Source organism: Boleophthalmus pectinirostris, unplaced genomic scaffold (assembly GCF_026225935.1).
Source record: "Boleophthalmus pectinirostris isolate CB_2022bp ecotype Guang Dong unplaced genomic scaffold, ASM2622593v1 HiC_scaffold_18, whole genome shotgun sequence".
NCBI classification, from domain to species: Eukaryota; Metazoa; Chordata; class Actinopteri; order Gobiiformes; family Gobiidae; genus Boleophthalmus; species Boleophthalmus pectinirostris.
In genome coordinates, this window is record NW_026571133.1 from 28183695 (window position 1) to 28200686 (window position 16992).

General features: G+C 38.9%; 1 protein-coding gene across 1 annotated transcript in view; it reads right to left on the reverse strand.

The window, feature by feature from the left end:
- pappaa (pregnancy-associated plasma protein A, pappalysin 1a) overlaps positions 1 to 9912 on the reverse strand; it is a 47898-nt gene extending 37986 nt beyond the window's left edge. The window contains exons 1-2 of the mRNA XM_055153624.1: positions 9519 to 9912; positions 3648 to 4752 (exon numbers count right to left, since the gene is read on the reverse strand). Coding sequence (XP_055009599.1) covers positions 3648 to 4752; positions 9519 to 9912 — 1499 coding nt within the window. The remainder of the gene's footprint in view (positions 1 to 3647; positions 4753 to 9518) is intronic.
- Between the last annotated feature and the right edge of the window lie 7080 nt (positions 9913 to 16992).

Genomic DNA, 16992 nt, shown 5'->3' on the forward strand with positions numbered 1-16992 from the left:
TGCATTTGCCGTGCACCAAAATAATTTTGCACAGGTGAGTAAAAAGCAACCTTTTTATATTAATATGAATTGAATATTTTAATAGTGCATTGCATAGCCATAGACAATGGTCTAAAGTGAATACTAAAATCAATTGTAATATTGTTCTATGTGATATGTCTTCCGAAGATGAACTCTTATAGGAAATGTCCCAATATCATGAATAGACTCTATTAACATTGTAAATGAAAAGAACAGATCAGTTCCTGAAGAAATGCAAAATCCTCGTCCATATGTGTATTTAATGTAGCCTAAAGAAGGTTCTTCAGTGACTGTAACACTGATGTTTGGCAGTGTTCTGAAATAATACCAAAGTAAAAAATGTCTTCCTGTGACAAGCCTTCTACGGTTACCACCAATGTACTTTTCATATGCAGCCACACGGAATGTTTCATAACAGTCCGGCTGGATAAAAGGGTGGCTTGGTTAAGATGCAAAATTCCTTTAAAACAGCCGTTTTGAATAAAGACTTTCTTGTCAAGCCTCTGTAAAATCAACTGGGGGCACTCACTAAGGCACTGATGCAAGAGAAAAGGCTGGAGTACATGATATAAGGACGTTTTTGGAAGGATTTGAGGAATTTCATTATTTCCACTGAAAATATTTGTTCAGAGGCTTGGGATACACAAGTCGGGAGGAGTTAATGCCAAAAGAGTTAGTCAGCAACAGATGAGACCAGCACCTACCCTATGGAAAGAAGGAAAAAGTGTTCTTAGTGTTTACTCAAATTTGAAATACCGAATAATATTGTAAAGTCCACTTATTTAATGTATTGTTTGCAAAAGCATATTATATTACATCAGTATTTCTTGCTGATGATTGAATGATCCAGGGCATCCAGTTCAACCATATTTGACCAAAAACCTCAGCCCCATTTGAATATTAAGATACTCATAGCCCTTCAACTATTTCTCCATTCCACAACCCTGGTTCCCTCTTTTACTTCTCATCATACATTTTTTTTTTTTCATCTGGGATGGGCCACTTGGGAAGAACAGGATTTTCCATGCATTTAACCATTCCACTATTTAGACATGTTCTGGGAAAATCCTTAAAACAAGAATGATAAAGGAGAGTAAATAGAAGGAAAGGGAAGATAAATGTAGGTTTAAGCTTCACTAAATAAAGCCAAGCGTCACTATGGTCAAAGCATCTGCTGCAAAGTTATGCGGAAGTGCACACAACTGCTAGAAGGGCCCTTTTAATATTCCAACTTCAGATACATATTAAGCTGAACATTATGAAATCAGCTATTCTGCATGTAACTCACACTAGGTTGTAAATGTGCTGCGTACACACATATGTACACTGGAAGCATGCACTATGTTGGCATTGTAATGACTGTCTCACAGCCAAGAACACTTTTACATTCAGTGGGGGGGCTGCAGTTTCCTTGTCATCGAGTAGGTCAACAGAGAAGGCCGTAAAGCCATCATTCATCTCCCACTTTATTACTGTACTAGCTCCCACTTTTTTCATCCTCAAACTTGCTACTTGCATTTCCCTCCCATAATAGACACTTGACTCAGAACTCATGCTACTACCCTGTGTTGCCAAGATTCTTATAGAGACATTTTACACCTCCTGGCTGTTGTCACCTTTGTTTGAGTTTTATACTTTTTTTATCCTTATTTCATCAGAGCCATCTTCCAGACCGTCCAGACAGTGGAAACCGCGATAGCAGGTGGATTTATGGGGGGGCTACCACTTTAAAGAGGAAGTCCTGGTATTTACGCCCAAGCACTCCATAATGTTTTATGGTATGGGGGCTTAAGGTTTAGACGACCAACTGTAAAACACCCAAGTCAAGGGCCTGAGGAGTGGCAGAATGGTAAGGTGAGGGAGTAAAAGAAGAGAGTGCTCAATTCATTAAAATGCCACATCTAGAGGTATTGACTCAGGTAGATGCTTTTGTCAGGACAACCTAATACCCTCCTCTGTTTATTTAGTTTTATTCATTTGGAAGTGTCAAAACACAGACTATCATCACCCCAGTCAATCTGGAAGATGGACCAACTTCCAGACCAATGTCAGTGACCAGGCTAGAAGTCCCAGTGCTTAGAACTGAACACACAGATAGCATCTTATTCCACCACAACCCAAAAAAAAAAAAAAGCGTCAAAACCTAGGCCTGTGAAAACAATGCAAAATATTCCCCACAGCCAAATGTGGAGAAAGTAAGGGGGAGTTATCATCAATGGTATTTTCAGAAGAGAGAGGTTTGTAGCACGATGAGCCAGATTTCTGAAACATGTGGTAAGTGGTAACAGGCGCAAACTGTGCAAAAATAAATGCAGGACCTCACAGTCATTGTTCCTCTCACTACAATGTTCAGCCAGTATTCAATAATTAAGGAGGAATGTCGAAATGTTTTCAGTGCTGTTCTGCAACCGTCTCAACAGAAATACCTTAATAAAAGCTAAATAAGCAACCACTTTTGAAGACTAAATTGATTTTTACACTGTAAATCTCATATTTCCATCACCTTTGGGTCTGCTGGTGTTTTATTATATCAGCAATAATAGAACAATATAATATAACCATCACTTAATAACAGTTTATAAAATGATCACAGATATACAATGGTAGAAATTGTTTGAAAAAAATGATCACTTTATAACTATTATCCTAAGTACTCAAAACTATTACTTCTGTCAATCCAGTACACTGTGACTGAAAACAGTCTCCTCAATTTAAACCCAGATAAAGCTGCACATTTCCCATTTTTCCATGTTTTGCAAAATATTGTGGGCAGCAAAAAGTTTTCTGATCATTCCTCTAGCTGTAAAGACCCCTTGTACTGCCCACAAAAATGCCTCAGAGAGGAATTTCAATGGGTCAACTTTTTTCCATTGGAGAACTGTCAAAATCTACATTTCAAAGATTTCCACAAGTACATTTTTTTATTTTACTCATCACTGTAAGGCCACCATAATGATCAGAAAAACAAACAAACAAAAGACAAATGAATGTTAAGGGGTCTGGGTGTTCCCAGGCATAATCTTCTCTTTCAATTTACCTGGAATATAAATAAATAATTTAACCAAGGCTAGGGCCAAAGCCTGCCTTTCCAAGCATCCTGTCTCAGTGGTTTCTTGGATAGCTTGAATATTTAAGGATTTTCACTGTGTAAGTTAATTAGCTATTCTTGGATTTTCTGCACCTTAATCTTCCGTTGGGTTATTAATACTTTCTAGTCATGGCTGTTGTGTAAGCAATTACGATAGTCAAATGAAGACTCTTTAAAAATGGCCTGATGTTTTCATGACATTTGTCCTGTTTAGTGTGGAACATTGGCTGAACCAGGCCAGGGATGGATTGGACTACATTTCCCAAGAGCATTTCCCAATCTACACAAGCTAAGAGTTGAATTACACATCCAAATGATCAGGAAACAGTAGGGCTTGACTAGACCTCAAGATCCTCTCTGCTGGAATGTATGCAGGGAAAGTTAATTATTTGATTTACCCAAGCCCTGTGAGGCTATCATGGAGAGTCAAGTTTCCCAAATAATTTAGCAAAGAAATCTAAGCAAAGAATGTTGTGGTAGGTTAATACTTTTAGACAGTTGTAAAGAAGAAGAGCAAAAGAAGAGATGGTGGTCTTACTTGTGGGGAGATGAGCGATTAAAGCAGGTCTTGGTCACGTCGGTCACAGCGGGGTTACAGCAGTCGCCGTGGTCGTAGTTGAAGTTCTCCCAGTTACACTCTGGCTCACAGATGCCGTTGCCCTGTTTGTGTTCAGGACATCTGCCTCGGTGTCCCGATGTGCAGTCCCCTGCGTCATAGCCTGTCAGAGGATGGTTACATTCAGGGTCACACGCATCATCGCCAACTTTACTAATGTCACAGTTAGCCAGGATTAAGCGGTTCCGGAGAGAGGAGTTGGTCACATTGTGGATGCTGAGTTCCCAGGTGATGTTGTAAGGGCTGAAGGCATCATTGAGCTGTTGGTGCTGCAGACTGATCTGATGGTCCGTTACAGTTGGTCGTCTTCGTGCGTCATCCCAAATATTTACCACTCGATAGCGAACTTTTTTGGGACGTCTGAAGGTCCAAAGCTGGTTAAAGTTTTTAATGACCTCCACATTATCGCAAACAGTCTGACCACAAGGGGGAGGCTCAAGTGTTATGTCTAACAAACTTTCGCCATTGGTAACTCCACCCCATCCAATACCACCAACCCGCCCCACACCTCCGTGCTCAGGTTGTGGAAAACTCCCATCTTTTACAGTGAGCCACTTTCGTCCTGGGTGTTCAAAGGTTTCACGGATGACGAGATGAGGTAGATCTAAGGGGTCTTCTTGGGCCTGCATATCTCTGATAATCTGTCTCTGTCCTCGGGCATGCCTCCAAAGACCCAGTCTTTCCACTGCCCCTCTGTAATTATGATTTAGGGCATTTCCTCCAATCATCAGTACTTTGCACTTTTTGGTCAAATGGCTAAAGACATCTCCCGACTGCTCCCGGCTGACGCCCACCTGAGCGCCATTAACAAAAAGTTTCATGTAGATGCCATCATATGTGACTGCCACATGGGCCCACTGATTGGGCACATAGCGAGCGTTGGAGTGAATGGAGGTCACTTTGTGTGCACGGTCAGTTTTAAGGGAAAAGAAGAACCGTGGGTCTCGATTTCCATATTCACTGACTGCCTGAATACCAAGCAGCCATCCTCGGTCACTGGAAGCATAGAAACATTTGTCGTAGAGGCCTGTAATAAAAACAGTAGAAGAAAAATTTATGACAAACTAAAAATGAATGTGTAACATAGTTCAAATCTGTAAAATCATATGTTTAACCACATACAGTCAAAGAGTCTAAATAGTGTTGTCAAAATGCAAACATTTCAAACTCAGTTTTGAAACCGATTTTCTCAAACCAACATGTCCTCCTTGTTTTTTCTTTGGACTTCTTCTTGGGCAACTTCACATAAACATAAGGTATATAATTTGAAAAAAGAAAAAAAAAATAGATGTCATATTGCATTTTGTACTTTTTATTTTATCACTTTCTTCTTTTTTCTGGAGGATATTACAAGCTGGGAATCACATCTGCAATCTTTTTTTTGTTTTGTTTTTTTTTTTGTAAAAGTTAATGCGCCACTACCATTAGAGCTTTGTTTGTTTCGGAGTATTATTTAAAGTTTGTCTTGCCCTACTACATTCACATAGTTACCTCGATGGGTTGAGATCATCGTGGTTGCAAGAGAAGAATGATTTCACCCAATACAAATAGGTTACTTACATTTGATTTCACTCTTCTACAGCATTTTGAGAAGCCCAACCAGTCACAAATAGCGCCAACTCCTCCAATGGCTAGTCTTAGTATTACAATGAAAGCCCTACTGACAGCAAATTAAATGAAACAAAAGCAAAATGCACACAATACCCAGATAGAGTTTTTCAGCCTCAATTTTAATGTTGGTACTTTTAACATAACTTTTACATAACACGCTTAAAACTGTTAGTTTTAAAACTAACTGGACATATAATCTACTATATAAGCACTCTGATACCAGTTTAAATTTTCAATACAATTTTATAGTTCCTTTTTGCTTGTCCACATTTTAATATTTTTATGTATTATGCTGTTTTATGGCCCAAAGTATTGGGAATTCCTGTGTGTACTGTAACATGTGACCCAAATGGCTATAAAGCAAATTGGGAGATTGATTTATTTGTACCATAAAAATATTTCTTCACTTGGCAATAAGTTTATGCATCTGATGGACTGATGCACTTTGTTTACACAGGCAGGGATGAAATGTGTTTAATATGATTATAATGTGATCTTTCATAACTGTCCTGGAAATCGGGTTGAAGTGCATGTTTACATACATATGGGAGACCCCATGGAAATCTCTCAACATGGCCTTTGGGTGAACACAGAGAGCATTTAAAGTTGCTCATGTAAACGTCCGATGCCAGAAGGGTAGCCAGAAACAGCTAGTTTTCTGCTAAAATCATGTTTTTGTAGAGGCACCAGAAGACCTTTTTCCTGTTTCACTTGGACCGCGTTGGTCAGGTCTAGCATGGTAATGTGTTTTCACTTCTTGGGGATCTCTGAATGCTAACTGTTTGTTTGCTTTGTGCTTGTCAGAAGTACATGTGCATGAACCTGTGGTAATACACCGCACTTTTTGTACATGTGCGTATGCTGGGGTCTAAGATTCCAAAGCTCTTTCAAATACCTAACAGGTGATCTGGGCCAGAGCTGAATATCTTATTGTCACTTTTAAGACTTTATTGCTTAAATTAGTAAACGTGTAAACCACTGTGCAAACACAAGCTAAGCATTTAGGACCTCTGATGGCTGAAGTGAAAAGCGCATCTTTTCACGGTTGCACCTGTTGAAGGGTGGAACACAAATGAGCACGTGGACATTTTGTTCTCAAAGTTTAACATTTTGTTTTTGCAACAGTCAGTATGAGGCATTTGATGACCATGTTGGGACAATCCCAAATGTGCAGATTAGGCAGGGTGCTCCCAGTTTCAGCATTTCTTAAAAGAGACAATGGTATGTAGCTCTGTGCCTTTATTAGATGTCATAAATTGTTTCTTTTAAGCTATTTGACATTGTTTCAGACTAATTATTCAGCAGATTAAAATTGCTTCTTTGGGTGCTTTTTTTTTGCAAATCGATTATAGAGTACACCTGAGCCTGCAATAAATAACTGGCTAATGGTGATTGCATGGGCATCTAGCTTATTCTGATCCACTTCTAATTAGATGCACAGTGCATCATGCATTCATTAACTTGGTATTTCAGAGGACTTATGTTCAAAGAGTAAGGGTTGGGTTCAGCATCAAGGTCAGTCCTTTGGTGGATGACGTTTTCAGGCTTTCCACTACACTGGAAGGAAAAAAGCCCTCCATCTGTTGGCTAGTGCACTCAAGGCTAAAAGGTGTGCTAAAATGCTTGAACAGCTCCTAGTGTAAACAGCTGTCATAATTCTGCCATGCTCAATTAATCTAACACACTACACTCTTCCAGACTTTGCACCAACTGGTTGAGCTCACACACTCGCACCTTCACACCCTGTACATGAATATATTTACTATACACATTTGTGCCTCCTCTCCACCTCAGGCATTTGCACTTTGTATGGAATAGAGTGGTTCATGTCATGTTCAAAGGAGAACCAAAGGAAATATGAAAGTACAAATGCACACATAAATAAAAATGCCACAAGAGGTTGATAAAACACTGGGAGGAGTGAAACAAATAAAGTGTTTACTTAAGTTAAAGAAATGGAGTCATATTCAAAGTCCACTGACCACTATGGTAGTTTTCTCTGAATCAGTGGAAAATTCCACTGAAATGTCAAAACACAGAAACACTATTCTCAGAGTTAACATCACAACAACTTAATATATTGACTGTTATGTGTTAGTGGTAGCTTATCTATAAAATGCTATTATGGCCTTCATATTTGCAACAATTTTAGTCTGTTGGATTGAATCTTTACTTTAATGGCCCAAATACTGATAAGAAGACCCAGTCGTCTACACCATCACAATTAAAGCCTCACAAACACCATTACACCCCACTGTTTACATGTACTATGCCTCTAACACATCTTCAGTCTAAGTGTTCCACAGGTGCCACAGTGCAGAGATGCTGTGTTATCAGCAGTAATTGTGAGTGATTGTAATGTAATGCCTGATGCCTGTTGACTCACAAAAAATCCTTTCCACAAAGCAAAGCAAATACTTAACATGCTACATTTGTTTTTGTAAGTCTTGAATGATGACAGCAGCAAAGTCAATCTATTATCACACCAAATATCTGCTAAGGGCTGCATTTAGCTGTACCAACAGGTCATGGAACACAGACAATGTTCCTTTTCCCATTTACCACAGAATCAAGGAATTATGATCACAAACAGGCCTGGGATTTCAACTCAGAGTTCTTGTGTGGTGGCAGGTCACTTATATAGTCTATGTTTTCAAACCACAGCAAACATTTGAGTAAATAAACACAGAAAGAATTGTCTGACTATGAGCGGGAAGAGTAGGAGTCTGGAGGAGAGAAAAACAGGATCAAAACAAATGTAATGTGGAGGCCTCTGGGATTTCTGAATTGGATTTTTTGGATTTTGTTTTGTTTTTTAAATTAAGCTTTATTGAACTTATTTGATGTGATATTTGCTTCCTTGAATTGACTAACAACATGAGTAAATCTAGGTAAAATATGGATCACAGTAACAACTCTTACTGATATTAGGTCTACAGTATTTCACCAGTGCTGTGGTGTTTCTTTTTCTGCTGTTTATTTGTTTATGTATTTATTTATTTTGTGTTTGTTTTTCTGTTTCTGTTTTTCTATATGTTCTAAAATCTCTTTGGGTATAAGGAAATCACCGTTCATTGTATGGCAGCTAACCACATGTTGTAGGGACTGATTTCAGTGATAATACACAATTTGATAGAAGGAAGTAGACAAAATATCTAATTTGTTTATATGTTTTCTTTTTTAATTGGGTACAATTGGGGACTGAGAAAGAGTTCAGCTCAGTTCAAAAAGCTGCATCTACGCAGCTCCAGTGGCAGTCAATGAGTTGTGTATGCAACGCTCCCTGTCGGCAAAGTGAGGTAACCGTGTAAAAAAGCACAAACCCTTCCACTTAAACACACAATTAAAAGAGCTGTTAGCTGGATGATCCAACTATGCAAAGTAAATATCTTACAAAATTAAGGCCTTAAAAGCACTGCAAAAAAATGTAAGTAACTTATAACGCTAAAATCTCGAAAAACGAATCTCCTCTCATTCTGGATTGTTATTATTATAGGCTACCCTTTATACAAAGTTGAGAAACATTAATGCTATTTTACGCATTTAAATCTAAAAGTGCATATTCCGCATTGTAATTGGGGTGCCAAATTCACAGCTCATGTAATAATTAACGTTAACAAAAAGGGAAATCCTGTCGCTATTTCCGAAAGGTGAATTCAAAAAGGGGGCACTCTAGATTTGCTTCGAGAAAGATCTCCCTCTCTGATCTAGTGGGGCTTTGTGCCTGAAGTGACGCGCTCTCTCACAAAGTTTCAACCATTACATCATAGTTTTAAAATAGCTAAGTCGGCTCACAGAAATTACATTTTACGCACAGTGACATCAGCTGCCGGTCAAACGGTACAGTAGCTTTATCTCTCCGACCTTCCGCATGGAGGTGCTCAGATATCTATTACCATCTCAAAGTACCAAAGACAACGAAATAACTCCTATAAATAGCCATTATTTCTATTATAAAGTACAAACTTTGTATATACGATCCACTGAGGTTGCACTACCTAACGTATCCGCTGTACTTTTAAAGCATTACATCATTGTCTAGTCTGATAGATGAACTGATTTTCAACTCGCTGAAACTGTAACCTACTGATTAACAATACTTACACATGAAATATTAATATCACTAAAACGCGTAATTGGTAGTTCTTGATTTAAGAACGCATTTTGAAGTTGTAGATGTACCTGCTATTACAGTGGGTGATCGTTGACCTCCCTCCGGTTTGATCCACATCTCAAGAGTAAAATTTCCTCTGGGTATCTCCACGCCTGGTTTAAGGCGCAGCTGGTCTCCTCTACCGGTGAAGTAGACCGCTTTACCCCCGCGCTCCAGAGAGTTATTCTCGGGTTGAGAGGTGCGCCGCCGCTGGCGCACAAGCCTCCTCTCCACCCCGGGTACGGAGCGCTTGCCCCGGGGCAGGCGAGTGGCACAAGACCCCGGGATGGTAGCTTTTGCCTCCCTGAGGCGCACCAGCTCCCTCTTGGATCTTCCTTTCAACCTAATTGTTCCACACTCTGACCCAAAGCACAAGATGAGAATCACCAGGCAAGACACCCAGGTAAAAGTCCAAAGTTTCATTTTGCAAAAGATGTAATAAAAAAATAAAAATAAAGAGACTAGCGTAAAAATCTTCTTTGGGAAATCCTCTTCAGTTTTACAGCGTCAGAATGTTAAACGGTCCAAAGTGTCTAAATAAACTCATAAAGCTATGCTGTTTTCCTCTTTACAATATCAAGCCACGACCCCCTCTCTTGAGCAAAACTACTCTAGAAACATTGAGGGGACACGGGAATATTTGATTCATGTATATCTTCCACGGTGCCTTTTCTATGGGTCCCATTTAGCTCAAAGGGATGACTAATAAGTGATCAATCAAGAGGGGGGTCCGGCCAATGCCCCCCTCATCCCCTCTGGAAGCTAGAACTCACTCGCAGAAATCCACAGTTGTCCGCCAGGCTCTTGTCACACCTTTTTGTTGTTTCCCTTATCCCATGCGTAAAAGCGCGAAAGAAATGGCACATATTATAATCCATTCAAAAGGAAAAATAAAATGAGCTGTTATATTTATTACACAAAATCAGAAGGGTGAGAAAAGTGTGTGGAAAAAAGAAACCTGGTATCCAAAGTTCGTTTTAGCACCAAAAAAGTTGAGATGTTGTGTGATATGCGTTTAAATAGAGGAAGAAGATGGGCAGAGTATAAGCATCGCGGTCCTCATTGATTGCCTGGAGCTGAGTCGCAGAGGTCCTCGTCCGCTTTAGAGCCACTTCTTCCTCTCTTAGTCTTTTAAGAACAACTCATGTTTCAAATGTTCCGGGGCTCTATGTGAGTGTTTTTTCAAAGGGGGAAGTCACACAGGTAGGCAACTCTCACTGACGGTAATTCTCTCTATGGCACACATAGGCTAGTGATAGGATGGTGTTTACTGAGTTTGGAAGGCGTATAGGCTATGTATCCCTCTAGTGGCTACAATTTAAACAATCCCACACTTGAAGCTACTCAGCATCCTATAGGAAATGCTTAATGGTTAAATCATTTTGAATCAAGACAAAAATGTGTATCTCAAATAATAATTCTTCATAAAGATGCCATAGGCATTTTAAGACTTCCATTTCTGTATGTACTTTTATGTAAATTATATAGACTTTGAGCAAGTCACATACTTGGCAGTCTGCTATGGCAATTACAGAGAGGTAGTTGTCAAAGTCATTCTTCCCATTATAGCCATTTTCAGATGAAGTTCTACATAAGACTATCGATTAAGGCAAAAGACACACCACCATGTCCTCTTTTAACTTCACTACAATTGGACAATATGTTACATTTATTTGATTGAAATGCAGCCCTCTGTGCAGTTTGAGATACTTTTTTTTTTTGTATTCTTGGAACATTAGAAGAGATTATTTCTTAGTTTCAGATTGACTCACATATTCTGGTGTTTACCAACCTTGTCCTGTTAGAGCAATGTGGATGACAAATTATTCCACCACAGTTTGGAAAACAACAAAAACACTGTTGGTTAATGTTAATTTTCAGCTTGTATTTTTGTGTACCAAAACCGCCAACTCTTACTTTTAATTGCTTTTCTTGGAGATTGGAATTTGTGGGTTTCTCTCAGCTCTAAGCCCCTAACCTGTTTGCTGTATACAAAGTTGCCACCTACCATAAAAAGGAAGAGAGACAAACATTCAATATTTGCTTTGTTCTTGGTGAGCTGTTGTGACTTTAGGCTGCATAGTTCTTTTGTGCCACAAGCTCGAGGGTGAAGGGGGTGGGATGTGAAAAAAGGGGGGGGTGACCTTGAAGGGGGTGCTGGGCTGAGGTTCACACAGACAAGTTTGGAGCTTGTACTGAATGAGTGAGGATGCAAACATCATGGCTACAGGTTGTTAATGTAGTCCCAGGTCAGGCAGTCTGGTTGAGTAGCAACTCATCACAAGTCTTCATGGGGATAAGGGCTTGGCAGCGCAGCATAAACAAGCAGACACAGCTTTAAAGAGCTACTTGACTTTTATCACCCCTGTAAGAAAAAGATTAAAACATCATATACAGAAATAAACTAAAGCATTTTGAAAAGGTGCTTGAGAAAACAATAAAAAATACTATTCAAACATAATAAGTTTTGCCTAAAGTAGCCAAAATTCATCTCTTTAGTACAAAACTATTTCTGCTGCTTCCGTTAAATCCAAAATCCATGAATGAAAGCGCTTCTACCTGTAATCCTGTCACTTATTACTACTACATTAAAGTATTAGTCCTTCTTAAATATAGTTTGCACTACCTCTTTTTTTTTTTATCAATTAGCTTTCTGAGCATGTGTGCTTTTGTAAATGAAGTTGCGGAGTGACCTATATTCTAACATATACACTCTGAACATCTGTGACTTAGGAAATGAGCGAGATGTATTTTGCTGCAGGTGCGGCAGAAGTGGGGACATGTAGGAGCAGTGGAGGAGCAGACAGGTACGGCGAGTCCTGTAATGACATTCTCTCATCTCACCTGCGACCACGCTGTCACTTTCTCTCTGGAAATGGGCCCTGACTGCCAACACCCAGACGATGACCTCATGTCTTACACTTGGCTCCCATTCAGGTCAGCACACTATGTACTTGCTGCAAAAGACAAAAAATAACATCACATCAAGGTAATTCTACATCACACTTCTCAAGACAGGGAGACTGGGTTCACCTGCCTTTGTTAAGCCCTGCATACATTAGGTTCAACACGAGGCCTTTAGTGACAACAGTGTTAGCAGTTAGGTGATTAAATTACTCATTCTTCACACATCCTCTCCAGTCGCTATTTGTAAGCTGCAAAATGATCGCTTCTGTTTCACACATGCTTTCAGATCAGTCATTTCCGGATTGGATGGTGTAGGAATACCTTCTTAACCCAATGACCTATGGTGATCATGCGCTGGACCCCTTGTGCAACTCAACAAATCCTCGTCAGAAAATCTTTTAATGTGAACACCAATGCCAGCTAAACAGCAAAGCAGGTCAAAAGTGTAAAAAATAAGACCGAAAACATGTTGCTATAGTTATTCAATTTGTAATTATAACAGTTATAACATTTGGAATAGTAATGTAGGAAATTTAGACTTACTACAACTTTACTATAACTCTTGTGCAGCGATCAATTACAGATGTAAAAGGCACACAGGGACAAAATATTGTTGTTCATAAATAATTCAAAACCAATACTGAATACTACGTGAATCCATGATCGTTACAAGATTGCTATTACTTTATATGAATAACTTCTAACTTATTGTAAAGTTGCGTATACTTATACTTATACTGCTCTTGTTCCAATGACTCCCATCAGTATTAGATGGCACCAAACCTCTCCCTTTTGGCCACTTAGTACAGCTCACATCTCTCTGTATAAAGTAGCAGCTTGCTCACAAGGCTAACATATAAGCAGTTGCTCTGGACACAACCGCCAAACAAATTCAAATAGCAAAAAACTAATAATTTCTCAATATTCAAATTGAGTATCTTCACTTCTATAGATCTAGTTTCACTATCACTTGGAAGTAAAGCAAACTGTTCTTCAATAATCCCAGTATTGCATTCGATTGGAGAGTTGCACGATTCATCTTGAAAACCGGAAAAACACTGTCACATAATCCACTAATGCACCCAAGCCTTAATCTGCTCGTGTATCTCTAGTATAAACCAGTGCAACAAATGCTTTTACCTCATTTTGTGACTGATCGGCCATGCCAAATTATTTACAGACATCCGGAGTGTTAATACCAGGGATCAAGCCAGAGTGATGAATTCTAAAAGAGATAGTATCACAAAAGCTGACAAATGGGATTCCTTAATGTTTAAAATTAATACAGGAAAGAAAAATACACTTGTACTGTAGTTTAATCCCACACTTCCAATCAGCAAGATTTTAAACTATCAATTCTTGCATTGGCTACATTTTATATTGTAAAATAGCAAATAAAAATACACAGTTTTGACTTTTTGTTGAATATTGTAAAGATTACAGGAAGCGTATACGTTGGAGTAGATCAGGCTTAATCTTTTCTAATGCTTATGACAGCTGTCACTTATGTGCACTCAGGATGAGGGGTCACAGTTTGGTCGGGTACTGGCAGCCTATCATGTCTAAACCTATGTGTAATGGTTTTATCATTGTCTTTTCATTATTTATACCTAGTTAAGAGAAAAATCTTAGAAGTTTAATTTCTGATCATATCTATTTTTGTTTGTTTGATACGAAGCCTGGCTTGTCACTGTTATTTCAAAATTTGTTGAAATTTTGCAAATTTCTTGCTTTAGCTTTTCTTTTTTTACATTTTTTATCTATTTTGTTGTTTGTCTTTTCCTTCTGTGGCTGCCTGTCCACATGCATGATACTCCATTATGTCTGATTATCAGCAACTAACTTTAATTACCTTTAATCATCTTTGAAGTATCTATATTGGCCAAATAGACAGATGGATTATTTTACCAATTAATTACACCAAGAAATTAATTTTAAAAGTATCTGATTGGACCATTGGACAAAAATGCTTTCGATTCTGTTTTGTGTTATTTTCTTTTTTGACCCTTTTTCTGTTTTTCTTGCTGTAATTAAAATTTACCACTTGCCCCTACCATACCTCTAAGACCTGAAAGTAATGACATGAGTCCAAGATGAATCACAGTGAGAGTTAATTAATCTGTTAATTGTGAAAGTAGTTGAATTGGTCACCTCAACTGCAGGAAATCCAGAACCACCCAGTAGATCACATCACTTCCAAATCCGCAGCACAAGTATGTTCCTCATCATTTCCACATCCTGGATTTGGGTGCTGTTGTGCACTATGTGGTAAACAATAACCTATTATGAGTCCCCGATGGCATACAAGGCTTGCCCTGGGTTAAACTCTGCTCGTTGTGGGGAGGGGGAATTCTATACAGTCAGCAGTGAGCAGTGAGCACCACTACTGCCCCTCCGTCTAGACGCTGCACAGTCCATATGGAGGTGGTTAAAAAGCTCATTAGGCAGCGTACTTGAAATACAGTTGCAGTGACGCTTGTCCATAAAAACACCAAGCCGAGTGGTTTCTGCAGCGGTATTACCCAGGTTGAGGCATCAAGCCCCAAGGACTGACAACAATTTGGCAAAGGATCTGGGTTCACCTAAATATGGTTGAAATTGATCCCCTTCCAAGAATGAAATAAGGAAAGAAATTATTTCTTGGAATATCAATGGAACTTTTTGCCTGTGGTAGTCCAATTGGGTGAGGAAGAGTGGAAAAATGTCTAGTAAGGTGAATGGGATATGGCCCATAATTGGAAACTGTTCAAGTCATCTGTTATTATGCACTGCCACCCAGTTTCTATAGTTATTATGAAAGTTTTTACATAAAATAATGTATTGACATTGAAACATACTCAGTTATAAAATAAGTGAGCACAAGCATAGTTTCTCTTACATTAAGAAAGTAAAAATATCACACAAATGAGCAAGGTGAAGTAGTTAAAAGATGTAATCACATACAAAAAAATTGTAAAATGTAGCTAACCAAATAATGACAGCACGTTTTTCAAAATCAGATGTGTGTATAAATGTATTTAATAATACCACCACAAATTTCAACATGATTTTTTCTGTTATAAGTAGCATATGTGAGATTTGATTTTAATTTGTCCCCACATACAATGTAAACATGTTCAAATGTAGCTTTTACTGATAATCATAAAGCTGCCTTAATCTTAACTACAAAAACATTGGACACAATGTCCAAGTTGTTTATGTTGCCATTTGATGTTTTAATGCAGTTTAGATTATTCAATAAATTCATCTTAGATTAGCCAATCAACCAGAATGAGAGTCTCATTGAATGCATTTACATGCACACAAGTATCTCAGTTATGAGACTTGTTCTGCTTAGGACAGTATTTTGGTTATGGGTTTTACATGTGCTCAGAGAAATCAGGATACTCATATTTCTGTATACGTGCACCATTAGAGTATCTTAGATATTTAGAGTGGTAACTACAGTCCCTGACAAAAGTCTTGTCGCTTATCCATTTTGTAGAAACAAAAGCTTATAACCTGACTTTAAATTAATCGATTGGTTTTAGAAATGTCTCATATGAAAGGTAAAACCCTCCCAAATTATGCTCAATATACTAACATAAATTTGCTTCACTGAAGAAAGATTGATCATTTAATGAACACAGAAAGGTCAGATTTTGGCAAGACAAAAGTTTTGTCGCCTACAGAAAATTGAACAAATAATTTACTTCAAATACAAAAATATGTTACATAACGTCAGTGAATTAAGTAGTGGTGCTGTGAGATCCATATTTAATATCTTGTATGACTTCCATGAGCTTGAAGGACTACATCCATGCAGTTGGACAATGATTCATACAATTTGTTGATGAAGTCATCAGGAATAGCAAAGAAAGCGTCTTACATGCCTCCCAGAGTTCATCAAGATTCTTTGGTTTTGCCTTCCATGCTTCCTCTTTCATTCTACCCCAGACATGCTCAATGATGTTCATGTCTGGTGACTGGGCTGGCCAGTCCTGGAGCACCTTGATCTTCTTCACCTTGAGAAACTTTGATGTAGAGATAGAAGTATGTGATGGAGCACCATCCTGCTGCAAAATTTGACCCCTTTTATGGTTGGGAATGAAAGAGGTAGCTAATACTTCTTGATATTTTAGGCTATTGATATTGCCTTCCACCCTGCAAATGTCTCGCACACCCCCATACTGGATGGAACCCCAGACCATGATTTTTCCACCACCAAACTTAACTGTTTTCTGGGTGAATCTTGGATCCATGCGGGCTCCAGTAGGTCTCCTGCAATATTTGCGGCGGTTGTGATGTAATTCAACCGAGGATTCATCTGAGAAATCCACCTTCTGCCACTTTTCCAGTGTCCATCCTTTTAGCAGGCTGTGGGCCTTGGCAAATGCCACACAGTTTTTTAATTGCCTTTTGTTTAGTGCTGGTTTCTGTGCACTGATTCGACCATGGAGGTCATTTCCAGACAGAATTCTACAAACTGTTCTGGTTGACACAGGGGCTTGAGGTGACCAGGCCTGGTGGAGTCTGCTGCAGTGGAAAAGGGGCTGGCCTTGGATTTTCGAATCAACAAATGGTCCTCCTGAGCAGTTGTCTTGCGGGGTCTGCCGG